Here is a 23,034-nt window from a genome sequence, read left to right as displayed (position 1 = left end):
CCGTAATGACAAAGCAAAAACAGATTTTGAAAAATTGTTTGGCAATATATTCAAAATATGAAAGAATACACCTTATTTACATACAGTTGAAGTCAGAAGTTTACATACACCTAAGCCAAATACATGTAAAACAACTTAGCCACATTTAATCTCAGACATTTAATTCTAGTAAATATTCCCTGTCTTAGGTCAGTTAGGATCACCACTTTATTTTAACGTGAAATGTCAGAATAATAGTAAAGAAAATTATTTATTTCAGCTTTTATTTCATTCATCACATTCCCAGTGGGTCAGAAGTTTACATACACTGAATCAGTATTTGGTAGCATTGCCTTTAAATAGTTTAATTTGGGTCAAATGTTTTGGGTAGCCTTCCACAATGTTGGGTGAATTTTGGCCCATTCCTCCTGACAGAGCTGGTGAAAGTCAGGTTGGTAGGCCTCCTTGCTCCCACGCGCTTTTTCAGTTCTGCCCACAAATGTTCTATATGATTGAAGTCAGGGCTTTGTGATGGCCACTCCAATACCTTGACTTTGTTGTCCATTTTGCCACAACTTTGGAAGTATGCTTGGGGTCATTGTCCATTTGGAAGACCCATTTGCGACCAAGCTTTAACTTCTTGACTGATGTCTTGAAGGCTACCCAAAACATTTGACCCAAATTAAACGATTTTGCTTCAATATATCCACAATTTTCCTTCCTCATGACCTCATCTATTTTGTGAAATGCACCAGTCCCTCCTACAGCAAAACACCCCCACAACATGATGCTGCCACCACCGTGCTTCACGGTTGGGATAGTGTTCTTCGGCTTGCAAGCCTCCCCCTTTTTCCTCCAAACATAACGATGGTCATTATGGCCAAGCAGTTCTATTTTTGTTTCATCAGACCAGAGGTAATTTCTCCAAAAAGTAAGATCTTTGTCCCCATGTGCAGTTGCAAACCGTAGTCTGGCTTTTTTTAATGGCGGTTTTGGAGCAGTGGCTTCTTCCTTGCTGAGTGGCCTTTCAGGTTATGTCGATATAGGACTTGTTTTACTGTGGATATAGATACTTTTGTACCCGTTTCCTCCAGCATCTTAACAAGGTCCTTTGCTGTTGTTCTGGGATTGATTTGCACTTTTTGCACCAAAGTACGTTCATCTCCAGGAGACAGAAAGCGTCTCCTTCCTGAGCGGTATGATGGCTGCGTGGTTCCATGGTGTTTATACTTGCGTACCATTGTTTGTACAGATGAACGTGGTACCTTCAGGCGTTTGGAAATTGCTCCCAAGGATGAACCAGACTTGTGGAGGTCTACAATATTTTCTATGAGGTCTTGGCTGATTTCTTTTGATTCTCCCATAATGTCAAGCAAAGAGGCATTGAGTTTGAAGGTAGACCTTGAAATACAATTGACTCAAAAATGATGTCAATTAGCCTATCAGAAGCTTCTAAAGCAATGACATAATTTTCTGGAATTTTCCAAGCTGTTTAAAGGCACAGTCAACTTAGTGTATGTAAACTTCTGACCTACTGGAATTGTGATACAGTGAATTACAAGTGAAATAATCTGTCTGTAAACAATTGTTGGAAAAATGACTTGTGTCACATACAAAGTTGATGTCCTAACCAACTTGCTAAAACTATAGTTTGTTAACAAGAAATTTGTGGAGTGGTTGAAAAACAAGTTTTAATAACTCCAACCTAAGTGTATGTAAACTTCCGACTTCAACTGTAAGTATTCAAATAATTTGCTATGAGACTCGAAATTGAGCTCAGGTGCATCCTGTTTCCATTGATCATCCTTGAGATGTTTCTACAACTTGATTGGAGTTAAATTGATTGGGCATGATTTGGAAAGGCACACACCTGTCTATATAAAAGGTCCCACAGTTGACAGTGCATGTCAGAGCAAAAACCAAGCCATCAGGTCGAAGGAATTGTCCCTAGAGCTCCGATACAGGATTGTGTTGAGGCACAGATCTGTGGATAGGTATCAAAACATTTCTGCAGCATTAAAGGTCCCAATAAACACAGTGGCCTACATCATTCTTCAATGGAAGAAGTTTGGAACCACCAAGACTCATCCTAGAGCTGGTCAGCAGGCCAAACTGAGCAAACAGGGGAGAAGGGCCTTGGTCAGGGGGGTGACCAAGAACCCGACGGTCACTCTGGCAGAGCTCCAGATTTCCTCTGGAGATGGGAGAACCTTCCAGAAGGACAACCATCTCTGCAGCACTCCACCAATCAGGCCTTTATAGTGGAGTGGCCCGACGGAAGCCACTCCTCAGTAAAAAGGCACACTACAACCCACTTGGAGTTTGCCAAAAGGCATCTAAAGGACTCTCAGACAATGAGAAACAAGATTCTCTGGTCTGATGAAACCAGGGTGAACTTCTTGGCCTGAATGTCACAAGTGTCACATCTGGAGGAAACCTGGCACCGTCCCTACGGTGAAGCATGCTGGTGGCAGCATCATGCTGTGGAAATGTTTTTCAGTGGCAGGGAATGGGAGACTAGTCCGGAGTGAAGGAAAGATAAACAGAGCAAAGTACAGAGCGATCCTTGATGATAACCTGCTCTAGAGAGCTCAGGACCTCAGACTGGGGAGAAGGTTCACCTTCCAACTGGACAATGACCCTAAGCATACAGCCAAGACTACGCAGGAGTGGCTTCAGGACAAGTCTCTGAATGTCCTTGAGTGGCCCAGACAGAGCTGGAGAGACCTGAAAATAGCTATGCAGCGACGCTCCCAATCCAACTTGACAGAGCTTGAGAGGATCTGCAGAGAAGAATGGGAGAAACTCTACAAATACAGGTGTGCCAAACTTGTAGCGTCATACCCAAGAAGACTTGATGCTGTAATCACTGCCAAAGGTGCTTCAACAATGTATCAGGTAAAGGGTCTAAATGTAAATAGGATATTTCAGTTTTTCCTTTTTAAAACTTACTAACATTTCTAAAAAGCCAGTTTTTGCTTTGTTATTATGGGGTATGGGTCAAGGGGTCTGAATACTTTCCAAATGCACTGTAGATAAATAAAATAAACAGCTATCACATTCACTTTACATATATTCTGCATGCAATAGTGTGCGCACACAGGTTGTGCCTCATGAATACACTTAGTGGTCCCGTGCATGTAGGAAGTTCCTCTGTGCATTCCTCCTCAGTGTGATCGTGAGCCCACTCAGGCTGCGCAAGCCTCCGGCCTCTTCCTTTAGTGGGCGCAGTGGTCCGTTGCCTCACATTTTGTCCGTATTGTGTCTCAGGGATCCTGGGAGGGACAAACTACTGCAGACGACCAGCATCCAAAACACAACTTCTCAATGTTTAACAAAAGTGTGAGAGTTAAGTCTAAAAATGAATGAAACAGTTCTTGAAAAAAAATGTATTCATATGGAAATATATATTCAACAGTTACCATGTCTTCCTCCTCTGCTTGTGCCTCTTCCTCCTGTTCAGTGACAATGTTAGTCGGATGCAGCATACACCTTAACTGTAAAAATGTGACATTTGACTCGATACATAGGAAGTCAATATGAGTTTGGGAAATCAGAGACAAAAATGATCTATTGTAAACTTTATTAGGTTATGGGTTCAATAGCAATTAGCTACTCTTTTTTGATAATGATGATCAGATGACAGTTAAGCAACTAGATTTTTTCAAATAATCTACTTCTAAAGCTAGTTTTCATACCATGTTTCATACCTAGGTGCAGTGGTGATTTTAGCATGTAAATCTTGGTGGGGCAAACTCCCCTCAAATGTTATGCATGCCATCAATACCACTACACAACAACACTAAACAATACATTAATTGGACTATACCAGTGACAAAAGGTGCACACAAACTGTTAGAGCCTACATAAAGCAGTAGATTCCCAACACCTTACCACTGCTACACCTGGTCATCAGCAGAGCCTTGTCTGGCAACGAAACAGTTCATTCAGAATCATTTACTGCCTTTAAAAAAAACTAATTGCTGATATGGCTTACTTACACAATTGTGGTTTCTACTGACAATTGAGATGTACAAACTATGGCATAAGAGAGTGGATAAGAGGCAATCTGTAATTTCGATTAAGACATGAGCGAGCTATGACGGATGTAGTCAATAACTTTGTTCAGCACTTTTGAAATATACAGCGACTGAACAGTTATTTCAGTATTCTCCCTGTACACCAAGTCAGAACCGTAGGATAAAAAAGGGGGCATATAAGCAGACAATGAAAGCTCTTACAATATTCAGATATAAGCTAATAGGCTACATGTGCACCACCAAGTCAGAACAATAGGCTAAATTATGAGGGGGAAAAGGGACCAAATTATTAGGGTGAGGCACAGCTTACATTTACTATTACTTTCTTAGCTACAGTATACATATCTCCCTAGCATATTACATCCTTTATGCAGCAGCATTTAATACATTTTTGGACTCATGTTGTGCTGTGCTCACTTGAACAGGAAGGCAGTCCTTCGTGGCACATTTTGTCATCAACGTCTCGCATTCTCTGGCTCACTATTTTGCTAATGAGCTGCGTAATGCTAATTTCACTCTTGACACATTGCTAGGATTAGCAGCGAAAACATTGAAATATGAAGATTGATATTGTAAAATACCTCATCAGGCTCCCCATACATTATCATTTTGGAAAACCATGATTTTAGACAATACTGGTTGAAGGAAAATGACCTTGCTAACAAGATTTGAATCTGGAGATGTTAGGTCACACGCAGGAAATAACGTAGCTATAGAGTTCACTGAACGAATGCATCCATTTTCTCTAGATGGCAGTCCAACAATCTCCATACGATTGGTATGGGATCGTCCCATCTGATGGGGGAAACACCTCGATACCGAAGTTACTTTAATAGCAGGTTAGGATAATTAACGTAGCAGGTTATGTGACTTCGGTTGAGGTAAGCAAAAAAGTATGAGTTAGAGTTTGCGAAAATGCATTCCAATCTGCTACGAAAAGCACTTTCTATCGAAGTGGTGTGAAGAGTGTGTCCTTTAGGGGGAACCTTTTCTGTCAGATGGAAAGACGGACTGGAAAGGGTGTCGTACACCAACATGGCGGCGCTCATGGACACGAGAATATTGCTTCGAAAAATTAAAGATTTACGGTGCCTGACACCCCGACGGAATCGCGTGAAAGCCAAATGGGTACGTACGACGTAGTTAGCTAACAATAATTGGAACAATCGACAACCAGTCGTTGACTAAAGTTGGCGGTTATAGCTAACGCTCGAAAACCCTTATCAGCGTTTAGCTTCGACCAGGCCAAGGTTGGCTGCGTGTGAACTTCATTTCCGATTCTTTGTTTTAACGTTTAGAAACGTTAATCATCGCTTGCTAAACATGCTGATATGCCCCATATCTTTCATATCCGCAAAAAAATCATCTTTAAAATTAAAAGATATGTACTGTTGCAGTTTTGCACAGATCAATGAGCTGCGTGTGCCTCCAGTTGTCAAACTACACTTCCTCCACCGTTATGGGCTTACGCATGTGTTTAGAGCACGCTTAAATGGCTAATTATCCCAAGTGGCTGCCTAGTCTGATTAATCAGGCAGTAATGCACAGTTAATTGATGTATATGTAGCAATATTGATGTTACACAGGAAACAGAAACCAATTGTTACTTACCTTATGCATGTGCTGGTTTACAACATGCATAGTAAAGTTTGCTTAACTTTATATCTTGGTCTGTCGTGACTACAACACACAGCATATTGGAAAAAGCAAAAAACAGACCAAGACATTTGTGTGCAAAATTGTGTAACTGTTCCTTACACGCCAGAATGTTGACTTAATTACTTTTAAACTCTCTCTACCGGTTGTCTGCAGTTTGTCCTTCTGCTGCTCGAAAATTGAGACTATCCACCAAGTAGTGTTATTAACCTGACTTTCAGTACACTAGTCTAACGTTATATATCGATTTGTACTTCTGTTTATTTATTTTTCAATTCTGTTGCAATTTACACGTGACAAACACTTGCACAATATGGCCTAACTGAACCACAGATCAAAAGGCAAACACTTCCAGCTAATTACGACGAAAAGTGATTTGGTTGTCTACTTCGTTTACATATTATTCAATGAGCCGAGATTGAAAATATAACTGACAGAACCTACTGGTGATCAAAATGTCAGGTAAACAATGCTTTTCTGTGGATACCCTATCTCCACCTACCTCCAAAAGGACCCACAGCATGTAGAACCTGTAAAGTAACCTCAAATAATTTCTCTGGCTTGTAGAGACTCATATTTTTTTAAAGCGACTTCTTTCAGACTCAAAGCCATGGAGTAACCATGGTAACAGTCTGATATTTAGGCAAATGGCCAAAGACTATAGCTGCGGTCCAAACACTTAAAAGACACACCCTCGTCCACTTACGCTTGCCTTATGCCCTTGGGGGAATCCCCGTCGCCATCTTGGAGGGCGGTCCAAATGATTAGCCAAGCAAGGGAAGTTTACAACGTAAGCACCTCTGCCCTCGTTTCTGGTCGGCTTTGCGAGTGCACAATTATGTTCTCTCCGGGGCCTGAAACTCCCCATAATTCAATTCCTGACAATTGTACATCCGTTAAAGAAAAGTCTGTGAGAACTTAAAAACAACATCAATAGAGAAGTCAACATACAAGTGTAAGTTAAAATAAGTTAGAAATTGTGCTACTAATGCACATGACGGCACAAAAGTCTCATAAAATGTAAATGTTTGTTTATCTTTTGGAAATTGTAGAAATAAAACATTTTCCTTTAGAAGTTCAAGCTAGGCAGGCTAATATTAGTTAGCTAGCTATCATACAGTAGGTGTATATTCATAATTATATATTTATAAGAATACAAATGATTGACTATCACATATAAAGCACCCACAAGCTACTGGTGGCTGAAAACACAATCATCACGGGATGAACGAGTGACAAATTTCCAGCTAAGGGTGGTCCATTTTAAAAATCACTCTTTCCTCCCTTGCCCTGGATGTGTGTACTCGTCAGACGTCATCAGAAGTGTCCACTTAATTTGAGGGGATAGGGGGTGTCTTTTTAAGTGTTTGGACTAGAGGTCGACCGATTATGATTTTTCAACGCCAATGCCGATTATTGGAAGACCAAAAAAGCAGATACCGATTAATCGGCCGATTTTTAAAATAAAACATGTTATTTAAACATTTTTTTTTGTAATAATGACGATTCCAACTATACTGAATGAACACTTATTTAAACTTAATATAATACATCAATAAAATCAATTTAGCCTCAAATAAATAATGAAACATGTTCAATTTGGTTTAAATAATGCAAAAACAAAGTGTTGGAGAAGAAAGTAAAAGTGCAATATGTGCCATGTAAGAAAGCTAACATTTAAGTTCCTTGCTCAGAACATGAGAACATATGAAAGCTGGTGGTTCCTTTTAACATGAGTCTTCAATATTCCCAGGTAAGAAGTTTTAGGTTGTAGTTATTATAGGAATTATAGGACTATTTCCCTCTATACCATTTGTATTTCATTAACCTTTGACTATTGGATGTTCTTATAGGCACTTTAGTATTGCCAGTGTAACAGTATAGCTTCCGTCCCTCTCCTCGCTCCTCCCTGGGCTCGAACCAGAAACACAACGACAACAGCCACCCTCGAAGCAGCGTTACCCATGCAGAGCAAGGGAAACAACCACAGGCTCAGAGCGAGTGACGTTTGAAATGCTATTAGAGCGCGCTAACTAGCCAGCCATTTCACTTCGATTACATTAGCCTCATCTTGGGAGTTGATAGGCTTGAAGTCATAAAGAGCGCGATGCTTGACGCACAACAAAGTGCTGCTGGCAAAACGCACTAAAGTGCTGTTTGAATTCATGTTTACACGCCTGCTTCTGCCTACCACTGCTCAGTCAGATACTTAAATACTTGTATGCTTGTATGCTCAGTCAGATTATACGCAACGCAGGACAAGCTAGATAATATCTAGTAATAATCATCAACCATGTGTAGTTAACTAGTGATTATGATTGATTGATTGTTTTTTATAAGATAAGTTTAATGCTAGCGGGCAACTTACCTTGGCTTACTGTATTTGTGTAACAGTGTCCTTGTGGAGTGCAACAAGAGGCAGATTGTTATTGCGTTGGACTAGTTAACTGTAAGGTTGCAAGATTGGATCCCCCGAGCTGACAAGGTGAAAATCTGTCGTTCTGCCCCTGAAGGAGGCAGTTAACCCACTGTTCCTAAGCCATCATTGAAAATAAGAATGTGTTCTTAACTGACGTGCCTAGTTAAATAACGATTAAATAAAGGTGTAAAAAAATATATATATAAAAATAAAAAAAATAGGCAAAATCGGTGTCCAAAAATACCGTAATTGCTGGACTATTAAGCGCACCTGAATATTAACCGCACCCACTGAATTATTAAAAAATATGTATTTTGTACATAAATAAGCCCGCACATGTCTATAAGCCGCAGGTGCCTACCGGTACATTGAAACAAATTAACTTGGTCACTATCTTCCTCCTCCTGTGCACTGAAACCACTGAAGTCATCTCCTTCGGTGTCGGACTTGAATAGCCTCAGATTTGCTTCATCCGATGTTGGATCGTTTTCATTGTCGCTCTCGTCACTTTCATCCGGAGGCAAATACCCCGCTGAGCTCATGCTGCCCCTTCAACACGCAGCAGTCCAGCCTTTCGAAACCCGTTGATGATAGTGGATTTTTTGACAATGCTCCACGCTGTCAGGACCCACTGGCAGACTTGACCATAAGTTGCTCTTCGCATGGGCCCGTTTTAGTGAAGGATTTCTCCCCACTTGTCATCCAAGCCTCCCACTGAACAAGGAGCGCCACCTTAAATGCACGATTTACACTGATGTTGAGTGGCTGCAAATACTTTGGGCCATCTGCTTTTCTTCCCTCTGAAAGCTTTTGTTGTCTTTTTGCACTGAGTCAGTTCCTCACGCTGCTGTTTCCAACGTCTTATCATCGACTCATTAAGGCCAAGCTCCCGTGCAGCAGCTCTATTTCCTTTTCCAACAGCCAGATCGATCGCCTTCAACTTGAAAGCTGCATCATATGCATTTCTCCGTGTCTTTGCCATGATGAGGGTGACAAAATTACTACCGTAATCAGAATGATGGGAAGTTTGGGCGCGCTCGATTTACGTCACATTATGTGACGGTGCTCAGTTTTCTGGCGGCATGAATCTTGTGAAAGTGGGAAAAATCCATAAATTAGTCGCGTCATTGTATAAACCGCGAGGTTCAAAGCGTGGGAATAAAGTAGCGGCTTATAGTCCGGAAATTACGGTACCGATTGTTATGAAAACTTGAAATCTGCCCTAATTAATCGGTCATTCCGATTAATCGGTCGACCTCTAGTTTGAACCTTAACCTATGTCTTCCATCTGTTTTACGCAAACAAGCGCTGTAACATGGCGATATGACAGTGTGGGAACACTTACACTATAAAAAGTGTGTAGTAATTTATCCTTTGTTTTTTGAAAATGATTCCTTACTGATATGAAAGATGCATTTCTTAACCCTACCTCAAGCGATGTGTTTTAACATTGAGTGAGCGTGGGGGCTCTTAACAAAACTCCCCCAGCCAGAAGATGCTAATGGTAGTTTGTGTTTGAATGGGTTAGCAGCTAGCTAGCTCTTGACTGGCAACAGCAAGCAGTAACTGAAGATATGCAGGTGAAATTTAGATGAAAACAACGAAGGTACCTAGCTATTATTAACCTTCTCAAAATGTAGGTCTGCTGCAGCAGGTGCATTTCTTCATCTCACAAATGACTGCACCTATGTTTAGGGGAGTGCTAATTGCTGAAGACCCCAGTAAGCCTCTTCAGATTCAATTGCTTGCGCACATGCAGGACTTTAGCTACAGATTAACGTAAACTCACCCCATTCCGTAAAAAAGTGTGCAACCGTAACATTCAAACAAGGCTACAAAGAAATCTAATGGGACTGTGTTGACTTCAAAATCGGGGATGTGAACTAGGTTTCTATTCAAGCGTTGATCGACATAGTAATGGTTCTAAAGCATTGGAAAAAAGTTGAAAAAACGGGCCCTCCATTACATCGTGACGTGTAACGTATAGCACGCATATGGCGACTTTCTGTCTTACAATCTCTCTCCACCAGGTGTAGCACTTCTCTCATCCTTTAAAAACAAGAAATGGACAGTGACTGGGGGGTAAGGGGGATACCTAGTCATTTTTTGCGTCGTCACTGTACGCGATCATGACTCTCAAAAGACAATGTTTACCTCTGAAGATCACTTTAGAAAGCCCTAAAAACCCGATTTAAATTTGACACAAACCTTCAAATAGGTATGTAATGACACATTATATAAACTCTTTATAGTGTTTTATTAAAATTTTAGAGGCGATAAGGTGATAAATTGGACAGATCGAGTGAAAAAAGGCAGTTTTCTATCACGCATTAGTTTAGCTTCCCCACCTGCCATTAAAAAAAAGACCCGACGGAGCTCATTGCCTTGTTGAATTATGCAGAAACGGGCATCATGAAGGTCTCGTCATTTATTTTGTTGGAAAGGGGAGAAATTGTGCTTTACAATGGTATTAACATTACAGTTGATCTGGAAGTATTACGTTTTTGGGGGCGATAAAATAAGGTCAATTGTATGGACCAAGGCGATGTATAAAAGTGAGTGAGTTTACGTTATCTGACGTACAATGTGATTTCACCAAATATTTATTACTGGGTGTTACAGGAAAGCCCCATACAAACCGCCGACATAGATTTGAACTAACCTGTTCTTGGCGATACTTTCTTCCTTCTTGATTCAGTAAAAAGTATCTTGGAAATGTTCGTTTCCAGTTCATACCGCGTTGGTAATAAAGCATTATTTGTTCGACCGCAACTTCTGGGTTAGCAAGCTTTAGGTTGGTACCTAGCTAGCACCAATACAATCAGCCTGAAAACAATGACCAGTGGAACCTGCAGTCATTTTCATTATTCTTAGCAATGATTTAGGAATCCTTGTGAGAAAGTTTTTAGCTAGGTTGCCACTTGTTGTTCACCTATTGAAATTGAACTTCAGTTCATGAAAATAAATAGCTAGTCAGCAACTTAACTCTGTTGCCCAAACCTAAAGTTATAAGCAGCCAGCTAGCTTCATCTGGCTAGTGAGGCTCGACCGCACCGGGTTATGTGTTTTGAAGCTAGCCACAGTAAGGATTAGGCAGAATAGTGGAATTTGCGCTTTGCCTTCAAAATAAAATTGTCATTGACAGTAATGCAAATTAATACAAATATTAGAATTATGCTATACTTTTATTTTAAAGGCTAATCCTTATTGTGGCTAGCTTCACATAGATGGGTCTGACCACCATTAATCAAATGAGAACCGTCTTATAAATTAGGGTTATTTTAGATGATGGCACCTAGCTATATAGTTAGCTAGCTAACTATAGCTACGGAAACAGATGTTGTATTATTTGACACATCAAATAGTGCTATTTGACATATCTTTTTTGACATGCAACGATCCAAACGGCGTTCCATAGAAATCCTGGTTGAGAATGAAAATACTGAACAAATGAACGAAGCAGCACAGCAAGTAAGTGAAAGAAACAGGTTTTTGATTAGGTTTTACTGGTAATGGTAATCGGGACATGTAAATGCCAACAAATTAACCTTTATTTAACTAGACAAGTTAGTTAAGAACAAATTGTTATTTACAATGACGGACAACGCTGGGCCAATTGTGCGCCGCATTTATGGGACTCCCAATCACTGCCGGATGTGATACATCCTGGATTCTAACCAGGGACTCTAGTGACGCCTCTTGCACTGAGATGCAGTGCCTTAGACTGCTGCGTCCGTGTGTGTGTGTTAACTATTTAACTGTACTAGAATGCTTAAAAGGCCGCTAAAATTTTATTTATCGGTTATCGTTATCGTTCTTTTGTTTTGGCAAGGAAAATATTGAGTATCGGCCAAAAATGTAATATCGGTGCGTCACTAGTTCTAAGAATGCGTACCTCAGTTTTGTCTTGATTTAGCTTGAGGAAGTTGAGCCATCCAAGTATTTTAAATCATTAATACAGTCTAATAATTTATCCGTGGAGCTAAAAATCCTCAGGTGACACAAAGGGAAAGTTGTGTATTGTCTGCTTAGCAGTGAAAATCAATGCTGTGCTTTCTGATAACGCTGCCAAGGGGTAACCAAAATACAAACGCAACATGTGAAATATTGGTCCCTTTTTTCTTACATGGCCCTTTTCAACTTTACTGGAGCTATGGAATCAATGGTTGTCTTTAATTTGCTATTCAAGTTATCAACTAAATCATCACAAGGAAAGCAGACTGGAGTATTGTATTGTTCATAAACTCAATCAAATCTGTAGCAACTTCAGAGGTAAGATAGCATCTCTTAATGCATTCATTATTACCCTGTGCTATGGGCATCAAGGTAGTAAAAAATGCACAGTGGTGATCAGATAAAGCAACATCAACAATAGAGGATATGTCAATAGAAAGCCCCTTGGTAATAATCAGGTCCAGAGTATGGCTGCGGTTATGGATGGGCCCAGTAACAGGTTGAATAAAGTCTATAGAGCTCAAAAGATTCATAAATTCAATGGCCTTAGAGTCAGTCACTTGGTCAACATGAATATTAAAATCACCCAACACAATGATTTCATCATAGTTCTCAAGGACAGTAGACAATAGTTCAGAAATATCAATAAAAAAAGTGGGGCAGTGCTTTGGTGGCGTATGCAGGGTTTGTCCAGCGCTGGTGGCTGACATTTAAACAGTATAGCATGATGCTCAAAAGACCCAAAGTCAAATTCAATGTCCTTAGAGCTGAGAGAATTTTCTGATAGAGTATGATTTTTTTGTTCAACAAGGCAAGTCAGTTAAGAAAAAGTTATTATTTACAATGACGGCCTACGCTGGGCCAATTGTGCGCCAATCATGGCCAGTTGTGATACAGTCTCGATTCGAACCAGGGTGTCTGTAGTGACACCTCTAGCACTGAGATGCAGTGTCTTAGGCCACTGCACCACTTAAGCTGAAGCTGAAGACTCGCATCTCCCTCACTAGCTTTCAGCACCAGCTGTCAGAGCAGCTTACAGATCACTGCACCTGTACATAGATGGGCTGTTTACAGATGGGCTATCTACCTACCTCATCCCCATACGGGTATTTATTTATTTATTTATTTAGCTCCTTTGCACCCCAGTATCTCTACCTGCACATTCATCTTCTGCCAATCTACCATTACAGTGTTTAATTGCTATATTGTAATTACTTTGCCACCATGGCCTATTTATTTCCTTAACTTACCTCATTTGCACTCACTGTATATATACTTTTAGTTTTATTTTGTTCTACTGTATTATTGACTGTATGTTTTGTTTATTCCATGTGTAACTCTGTGTTGTTGTATGTGTCGAATTGCTACGCTTTATCTTGGCCAGGTCGCAGTCGCAAATGAGATCTTGTTCTCAACTAGCCTACCTGGTTAAATAAAGGTGAAATAAGTACAACTCAGGAGCCCTATGAAAAGTTGGAGTCCAGCGCGGCACCACAGTCTGAAGATGATCACATTTCAATGAGAAACATGCAATCAACTTTGCGCTCAGTAATGAAGTCATTCACGAGAAAGATCTAGTAAAACTAGACAATTTTACGGCCTACCCTGGCTGATACTGGGCCAATTATGCGCCGCCCTATGGGACTCCCAATCACAACCGGATGTGATGCAGCCTGGTTCAAACCAGGTACTGCAGTGACACCTCTTGCACTGAGATGCAGTGCCTTAGACCACTGCGCCACTCAGGAACCCAATCTATCAGAATGGTAGATGACAGTTTGAAAAAATTCGCTAGAAGGCGGAGTTAAAGGAACATAAGGTTATCTGACAATAACCATAGTGCCATTTCTATAGGAGTTGATGTTGTTTCCAAGTCCTCTCTTGCTTATTCTGACAGGGAGAACTGGAGAATTACCAGACCCGGTCTGTCAGTCTAAAATAGTTTGCGATGTTGCTGGAAATAATCCTGGAACCCCGGCGGCTAGGGTGAATCCCATCTCTTTTAAAAAGAGCTGGTTGCTCCCACGGCAAATCAAAGTTGTCACAAAAAGAGACTCTTGTCATTGCAAAGTTTCTTTGGTTACTTGTTTAGGACAAAGAGTCGGCTGAAACATTCTGAACCCTTCTGGTAGCACGGGAGGGGGCCAGAGAAAAGTATTCTCTTCCCTGTGCTAGTGAGGGTCTTTAAAAAACAAATGTAGTCCTACCTCAGATCACCTAAAATGAAAGTTGTTAAAACCTACTTAAGTGACAGTGTCAATATTGGAGTATTTGGCCAGAACCGGGATCCTGGGTCACCATCAAGCTGCCCACGATGGTGGTCATGATGGAATCTGATGGGGAAATGACCTGGTGGCTGTGGGTGCCTGCTGGCTATTGGTATACACCCAGGATCCGTGCTGACTCCTGGTGCTGGTAGGTCTGTCTCAGGCAGGGCAAAGCAGTTTGATAGCTGGATTGGATCTTCTCGAATAGATGGGTGCCCAGACTGCCTTCGTGATCTCCTACGCCTTGCGAGTGTCCAGTCTCCCGTGGGCCCCAGAGTTGAGCTTCACATCTGTCCGTTTGATTGGGACAGGTCAACACTGCCCGACTCAGGCAGCTTTCCTTGTAGGAGGCATTTAAAACTGAGAAAGCAGGTTTTCCTATTCTCGCAGCCGAGCTAACAGCCGGAGGATCTCTTCGCTAAGATGCTTGATGATGAGATGGTTTCCAATATCGTTATGGCAGCTTTGGTTTTTATCTGCGTTTCTCTGTGACTCTTCCAGCTAATAATGTGCTGAAGTGCTTGGCCCTCCTTGCTTCCTCCCTCGTAGACTTATCCCTAATTAGGAATGAGTGGGCAGGTGAAAGCCATGTGGTGGAGGAGCCCTAGTGATCACGTGTCCAACCATGTCTAATCAATGATTACTTCAAGGGATGGATAAAGGAAGGATGCACTTAACCTTTTTTGGTTGCCAGCCACCATAAAATAAAAATATGCACCGGTTGGTAGACAATGGCACAAGACGAGCGCAATTTTTCTAAATTCTTCCAAATCCTCTTTCAACAGGCTGGCTCTCAGCCCAAGTACCCTGCCACAAACCTGGCCCTACAGAACTTTGATGCCACCTACAGCTTACAGCTGGGAGAGCAGTGGCCCTCTGTCCGCGTCAGCATGCTTTGTGAGCAGAAGTACGGGGCCCTGGTAAACAATTTCTCCACCACAGAAGGGGTCATCGCAGACCTGCAGTCCCAAGGATGTAGAGACTTTATCTGCCAACCAGTTGGTGTAGGAGCTCTGGAGAGACTGCAGGCGCCTGGATTTCCTCTCCACGATAACCCTTCAACCCTCGAGTCTGTTGGTGTCATTCAAGATCTGGCTCCTCCTCGCCTCCGCACCAATATCAAGTGCTTTGTTTTCCCCGGGGGAGATATCTCCAGATTCAAGCCTTCTAGGTGAGATTTGCGTCGCTTCTTTTACAGACACACGAGAAGAAAAGGATGAAATCTGGGCTTCAGTCTGTTTTATATTGTGATATTGTTTGATTGCCAAGTTGTATGACTTTTAAATTCCCATTCTCCTCCTAGACCCGACTTGTATGGGATGCTTGGGTACTACCTCATGGATGCGGCGTCCATTTTGCCTGCCCTGGCCCTGGATGTCCAGGAAGGACACTCTGTGCTGGACGTCTGTGCCGCCCCAGGGGGCAAGACCCTGGCCCTGCTCCAGACACAGGCCATCCGTAAGACGGTCTAGCAGATATGATGCATACACATTGTTGAAGTTCTATCTAATTCACAGACTGGTAAAGCTTCTTTTTTTTTTTTTTACAGTTCTATTTAAGTTTGCATTGACCTGGTATTTATTTGTAATGACATGGGTTTTTCAGGATTTCTGTGTGTCAATGACATCTCAGTGTCTCGTACCTACCGCCTCCAGCGGGTCCTCAACAGCTACGTACCGAAAGAGCTGTTGACAGAAGAAAGAATGCGCATTACTTCCTTTGACGGCAGGAAATGGGGAGAAATCGAAAGGGACACCTTTGACAGAGTAAGTACTGAGATTATTTCACATTACTTGGTTTTATAAAAAATTCAGAATGTAAGTACTGAGATTATTTGACCAACATTTGTTGCTTTTATAAAATATTAAAAAATGTAAGACATTGGGCCTTTCCATTAAAAGGACCCATGAACTATGATGTATACATTTGTGAAATTAAGCTATATATATACATTTTAAACTATTTTCTATCGTAAATATTAGGAATATTCTAAGGCTTTGATTTCTGGGCAAATAGATGGAAATGGGGTCTTGGAAAACATCTACCAGAAAAGTTCTGAAAAGGTTTAAAACACCGTAATGTTGGAGTAAAGACCCTTGCCAACTAATATCAACACTTATATTTACACTGAACAAAAATATAAATGCAACATGTAAAGTATTGATTCTGTGTTTAATGAGCTGAAATGAAAGATCCCAAAAATTTTACCTATGTGCAAAATGCTTATTTCTCTAAATGTTTTTTCGCAAAAAAAATGTACATCCCTGTTAGTGAGCATTTCTCTTTTGCCAAGATAATCCATCCACCTGACAGGTATGGCATATCAAGAAGCTGATGAAATGGCGTGATCATTGCACAGGTTTGTCTTGTGCTGGGGAGAATAAAAGGCCACTCTAAAATGTGAAGATTTGTCACACAACACAATGCCACAGAGGGAGAGTGCAATTGGCATGCTGTCTGAAGGAATGTCCACCGGAGCTGTTGCCAGAGAATTTTGTTAATTTATCTACCATAATCCCCCTCCGTCGTTTTAGAGCATTTTGCAGTACGTCCAACCCGGCCTCACAACCGCAGACCACGTGTCACCACGGCAGGACCTCCACACCTGGCTTCTTCACCGGCGGGATCGTCTGAGACCAGCCACCCGGACAGCTGATGAAATTGTGGGTTTTCACAACCCAAGATTTTCTGCAGAAACTGTCATACCGTCTCAGGGATGCTCATCTGCATGCTTGTTGTCCTCACCAGGGTCTTGACCTGACTGCAGTTCGTCGTTGTAACCGACTTCAGTGGGCAAATGCTCACCTTTGATGGCCACTGGCACACTGGAGAAGTGTGCTCTTCATGGATGAATCCCGGTTTCAACTGATCCAGGCAGATGGAAGACAGCTTGTATGGCGTCGTGTGGGCGATCGATTTGCTAATGTCAAGGTTGTGAACAGAATGGATTTATGCTATGGGCAGGCATAAGCTACTGACAAAAAAACACAATTGCATTTTATCTATGGCAATTTGAATGCACAGAGATACCGTGGATGAGATCCTGAGGCCCATTATCGTGCCGTTCATCCACCTCATGTTTCAGCATGATAATCCACCGTCCCATGTTGCAAGGATCTGTACACAATTCCTGGAAGTTGAAAATGACCTGCATACTCGTCAGACGTGTCACCCATTGAGTATGTTTGGGATTCTCTGGATCGACGTGTACGTGTTTCAGTTCACGCCAATATCCAGTAACTTCACGCGTTCATTGAAGGGGTGTGGGACAACATTCCACAGCCCACAATCAACAGCCTGATCAACTTTATGTGAAGGAGATGTGTCCCGCTGCGTGAGGCAAATGGTGGTCACACCAAATACAAACCTTTTTTAAATTAAATAAAAATTATAGATTTTTGTTCAGTGTAGTTTCGGAGAAATGATTTGCCTTGTAAGTTCAAGAAACATTACCCTGTGCCATGAAATTCTTTAAGATATTTTCTCATTTCTCTTCCTCGTGATATTGAAAGTTCACAGAAGTAACACATAAAGGTAGACCTACCAATTAGTTCATGTTTTTACTGATATCAATTTGGTTTGATTTATTAAGTGATTAAAACTCAATTATGTTACCACATTGTTAAAAGAAAAATCACTCATGGAATTACTGCAATTGAATTGACTACAATGGGAAATGTAAGTAGTCACAAACCAGTTGTGTAACCTGCTACAGTTCTCCCTTCCACTGGCATACTGTTATGTTCAGCTCATAACTTTTCTTTCTCTCATATGGTGGTCAAAGCAAGTGTGAAAATAGTCTGGACAATCCCTTCTCTTTCCATCTACTGTAACCAGCATGTTTTTTTTTTACTGTCCGGGCTGACCTTAATTTGACCCAAACATAGACGTCCATGGTTGGTTCAGATTGGGTCCACCCAATCTGAACCGATTTTCTTTTTTTATCAAACGTTTATTTAGTGTAATAATTGTCAGCAAACATAACTTTGGATGTCCAGGAAGGACACTCTGTGCTGGACGTCTGTACCGCCCCAGGGGCCAAGACCCCGGCCCTGCTCTAGCAGATATGATTAGAGGTCGACCGATTTAATAGGAATGGCCGATTAATTAGGGCCGATTTCAAGTTTTCATAACAATCGGAAATCTGTATTTTGGACGCCGATTTTGTCGTTTTTTTTATATACATTTATTATTTTTACACCTTTTATTTAACTAGGCAAGTCAGTTAAGAACACATTCTTATTTTCAATGACGCCTAGGAACAGTGGGTTAACTGCCTTGTTCAGGGGCAGAACAACAGATTTTTACCTTGTCAGCTCTGGGATTCAATCTTGCAACCTTACGGTTAACTAGTCCAGCGCTCTAATCACCTGATTACATTGCACTCCACGAGGAGCCTGCCTGTTACGCAAATGCAGAAGAAGCCAAGGTAAGTTGCTAGGTAGCATTAAACTTCTTATAAAAACAATCAATCAATCATAATCACTAGTTAACTACACATGGTTGATGATATTACGAGTTTATCTAGCGTGTCCTGCGTTGCATATAATCGATGCAACGCTGGGGGGTGATTTAACAAAAGCGTATTTGAAAAAAGCATAATCGTTGCACGACTGTACCTAACCATAAACACCAATGCCTTTCCTATAATCAATACACAGAAGTATATATTTTTAAACCTGCATATTTAGCTAAAAGAAATCCAGGTTAGCAGGCAATATTAACCAGGTGAAATTGTCACTTCTCCTGCGTTCATTGCACGCAGAGTCAGGGTATATGCAACAGTTTGGGCAGCCTGGCTCATTGTGAACTAATTTGCCAGAATATTATGTAATTATGACATAACATTGAAGGTTGTACAATGTAACAGCAATATTTAGACTTAGGGTTGCCACCCATTCGATAAAATACCGAATGGTTCCGTATTTTGTTTTCGAAATGATAGTTTCCGGATTCAACCATATTAATGACCAAAGGCTCGTATTTCTGTGTGTTATTATGTTATAATTAAGTCTATGATTTGATAGAGCAGTCTGACTGAGCGATGGTAGGCAGCAGCAGGCTCGTAAGCATTCATTCAAACAGCACTTTCGTGCGTTTTGCCAGCAGCTCTTCGCAAGCACAGCCCTGTTTATGACTTCAAGCCTATCAGCCTAATGGCTGGTGTAACCGATGTGAAATGGCTAGCTAGTTAGCGGGGTGCGCGCTAATAGCGTTTCAATCGATGATGTCACTCGCTCTGGGACTTGGAGTAGTTGTTCCCCAAGGGCCTCTGCTTTTGTGGAGCGATAGGTAACGCTGCTTCGAGTGTGGCTGTTGTCGATGTGTTCCTGGTTCGAGCCCAGGTAGGGGCGAGGAGAGGGACGGAAGCTATACTGTTACACTGGCAATACTAAAGTGCCTATAAGTACATCCAATAGTCAAAGGTTAATGAAATACAAATGGTATAGAGAGATAGTCCTATAAATATTATATTAACTACAACCTAAAACCTCTTACCTTGAATATTGAAGTCTCATGTTAAAAGGAACCACCAGCTTTCATATTTTCTCATGTTCTGAGCAGGGAACTTAAATGTTAGCTTTTTGACATGGCACATATTGCACTTTTACTTTCTTCTCCAACACTTGTTTTTGCATTATTTAAACCAAATTGGGAACGTGTTTCATTATTTATTTGAGGCTAAATGGATTTTTATTGATGTATTATATTAAGTTTAAAATAAGTGTTCATTCAGTATTGTTGTAATTGTCATTATTACAAATACATTTTTAGAAAATCGGCCGATTAATCGGCATTGGCTTTTTTGGTCCTCCAATAATCGGTATCGGCGTTGACAAATCATAATCGGTCATCCTCTAGATATGATGCATACACCACCCGAGATCAAGTTAAATAAACAAACATACATGGTTCAAAATATATCACAGCAACACATCACAAAGTGTTTCAGCTGCAAGAAGCTTTGGTTCAAAGTGTCTTCTTTAGCTCCATGAATGCGAGTGGTAGAATGCTCCATATAAATTGCAACCCCCCAAAAATTGGGGTCCGTTGACAGGAAGATCAAGAGCTACCTCTGCTGCAGAGGATAAGTTCATTGGTTAATTGCACAACAGATTGGAGCCCATATAAATGCTTCAGAGTTCAAGTAACAGACACATCTCAACATCAACTGTTCAGACGAGACTGCATGAATCAGGCCTTCATGGTTGAAATGCTGCAAAGAAACCACTACTAAAGGACACCAATAAGAAGAAGAGACTTGCTTGGGCCAAGAAACACGATCAATGGATATTAGACTGGTGGAAATCTGTTCTTTTGGTCTGATGAGTCCAAATTTGAGATTTTTGGTTCCAGCTGCCGTGTCTTTTTGACACAGAGTAGGTGAACGGATTATCTCCGCATGTGTGGTTCCCACCATGAAGCATAGAGAAGAAGGTATGGGGGTGCTTTGCTGGTGACAATGTCAGTGATTTATTTAGAATTCGAGGAACACTTAACCAGCATGGCTTCCACAGCATTCTGCAGTGATACGCCATCCCATCTGGTTTTCAATTAGTGGGACTATCATTTGTTTTTCAACAGGACAATGACCCAACACACCTCCAGACTGTGTAAGGGATAATTGACCAATGAGAGTGATGGAGTGCTGAATCAGATGGCCTCCACAATCACCCGATCTCAGCCCAATTTACATGGTTTGGGATGAGTTGGACCGCAGAGTGAAGGAATAGCGGTCAACAAGTGCTCAGCATATGTGGGAACTCCTTCAAAACTGTTGGACAAGCATTTCTCATTAAGCTGGTTGAGAGAATGCCAAGAGTGTGCAAAGCTGTCATCAAGGCAAAGGGTGGCTACTTTGAAGAATCTAAAATAAATCAAAATATAACACTTGTTTTGGTTACCACATGAAACCAGATGTGTTATTTCATAGTTTTGATGTCTTGACAATTATTCTACAATGTAGAAAATAGTATAAAAAAAATAAAAACCATTGAATGAGTAGATGTGTCCAAACTTGATTGGTACTGGGTATATGTACACAAGTATGTGGACACCCCTTCAAATTTGTGATTTCTGAATACAAGATATCTCAATACTTTGAATGTATGCGAAAGTTATTGAGATTTTTGAAATAGTATTTGAACCCAGGTATGCAGTACACTTCTGTACTGTACAGTAGAGTTCAGTAAAGTACACAGTAGAGCACACTAGAGTTGAGTACGCTATAATGTACGGAACTCTGTGCTGTACTTTTGATGTCCAACAAATGTGGTCTTGTTTGCGGTGGACCTCATTAAAATAATAGCCAGTGTGTTGAATATTACCCAAATATGCAAAGGAGGATATTGCATATTTCTGCCTTTTTGTGTACCTATTTAGCATACATCACCATGAAGAGAATGACATTCGTATCCATAATTATGTATTTCTGTGTAGTACAGATCAGGGACACATGACGAAATTCTGTTACCGCAATTCTGTTACTGGGTGTTGATCCACTTCACTTACTGTAGTTCCAGTCAAGGTGTCATGTCATAGCTGACACCCCATTCTTTCTGCAGAGATTGTTGAATTTTAATTCGGAGCTGATATTTAAGAGTTTAAGGAAACAAATCGGGAGTCTCCATTACAATGGAATCGCCCTACTGCTATTAGCTTATCCCAATTCTACAGGGCTCTAAAGTTTGTTAGACTGATGTCCTTTTTCTCTCCAGGTCCTTGTTGATGTTCCCTGCACCACAGACAGACACTCTGTCATGGAGGATGAGAACAACATTTTCAAGAGGGCCAGGACAAAGGAGAGACAGAGGCTGCCCCAGCTGCAGACAGAACTCCTCCTGTAAGTGTTCAGTAACTTATCATGTTACTGTTAAAGCAATACAATCACATAAAATAAATATATATATTTTAAGTTAGTATATCATCATTCTTTGATTGTGTCTATTCATTGCATCTATGTATGGGTAGTTTTGTATTTTGGCGGTCCTATTTTGATCATGTGATATCTGATAATAATTTCAGTTAATATCTCTCCCTGTTCCTCTTCCACCAGTGCTGGTATTGAAGCGGTTCGTCCGGGGGGACAGGTGCTCTACTCCACCTGCTCCCTATCCCAGCTGCAGAACGAGTATGTGGTGGAGCGGGCCATGCACCTGGCCCGGGAGGAACACGGCATCAGCCTACAAGTAGTCGACCTCCGACCCATCACACGCCTCTTTAAGGACACTTTCCACTTCGCCCCCGACCCCCACTTGGGACAGCTGGTCCTTCCTCACCTCACCGCTAACTTTGGGCCCATCTACATGTGCAAGCTACAGAGGTTAAGCTAGAACTGATGGACATGAATTGAATTCCCTTCAATACAACTTTATTTATCTCTTCAGGGGCAACCTGATTTAATCGGTCATAACATCCGACTTTCCGTATTTATGTATTAATGTGAAGCACCGCAAATAAATACATTGATTAATGGACTAAACAAATGTATAACTGTTTCAACATTCAATTTTCAGTGGACTTATACATTTTTATGCAGTGCTGCTTTTGGCCTCTAGTTGGCAGTATTAGACAGTTATATAAGTCGGTGCTCTCTTTGTATCAAAAACAGAGGGGTCGAAGTTACTGGACCCATGAGGATCAACTCAACCTTCACTCAAAATATTGCTCTGTCCCACTGTTGTTATAGATATAATGGTTGAAAAGAAGAAAGCTTATT

At 41.1% G+C, this 23,034-nt stretch overlaps 1 protein-coding gene across 1 annotated transcript; it reads left to right on the top strand.

Annotated features, from left to right (window-relative positions):
• Positions 1 to 4,715: 4,715 nt before the first annotated feature.
• nsun4 (NOP2/Sun RNA methyltransferase 4) lies at positions 4,716 to 22,805 on the top strand. Its single transcript, XM_020467505.2, has 6 exons — positions 4,716 to 5,147; positions 15,101 to 15,486; positions 15,619 to 15,773; positions 15,921 to 16,081; positions 22,034 to 22,158; positions 22,372 to 22,805. The coding sequence occupies exons 1-6, from the start codon at positions 5,055 to 5,057 to the stop codon at positions 22,646 to 22,648; spliced, it is 1,197 nt and encodes a 398-aa protein (XP_020323094.1). The 5' UTR covers positions 4,716 to 5,054; the 3' UTR covers positions 22,649 to 22,805.
• The last annotated feature ends 229 nt before the right edge of the window (positions 22,806 to 23,034 follow it).

The sequence above is a fragment of the Oncorhynchus kisutch genome, linkage group LG30, assembly GCF_002021735.2.
Source record: "Oncorhynchus kisutch isolate 150728-3 linkage group LG30, Okis_V2, whole genome shotgun sequence".
Taxonomy (NCBI): domain Eukaryota; kingdom Metazoa; phylum Chordata; class Actinopteri; order Salmoniformes; family Salmonidae; genus Oncorhynchus; species Oncorhynchus kisutch.
The sequence above is the reverse complement of the archived record's forward strand: the minus strand, read 5'-3'. Positions and strand labels throughout refer to the sequence as shown.

What these genes read in the sequence shown, in the direction of transcription:
- nsun4 (XM_020467505.2), top strand. Translation starts at nt 5,055, where the DNA reads ATGGCGGCGCTCATGGACACGAGAATATTGCTTCGAAAAATTAAAGAT. An exon ending in GCTCCAGACACAGGCCATCC is followed by an intron (nt 15,774 to 15,920) that starts GTAAGACGGTCT and finishes TGGGTTTTTCAG; the next exon opens with GATTTCTGTGTGTCAATGAC. An exon ending in CTGCAGACAGAACTCCTCCT is followed by an intron (nt 22,159 to 22,371) that starts GTAAGTGTTCAG and finishes CTCTTCCACCAG; the next exon opens with TGCTGGTATTGAAGCGGTTC.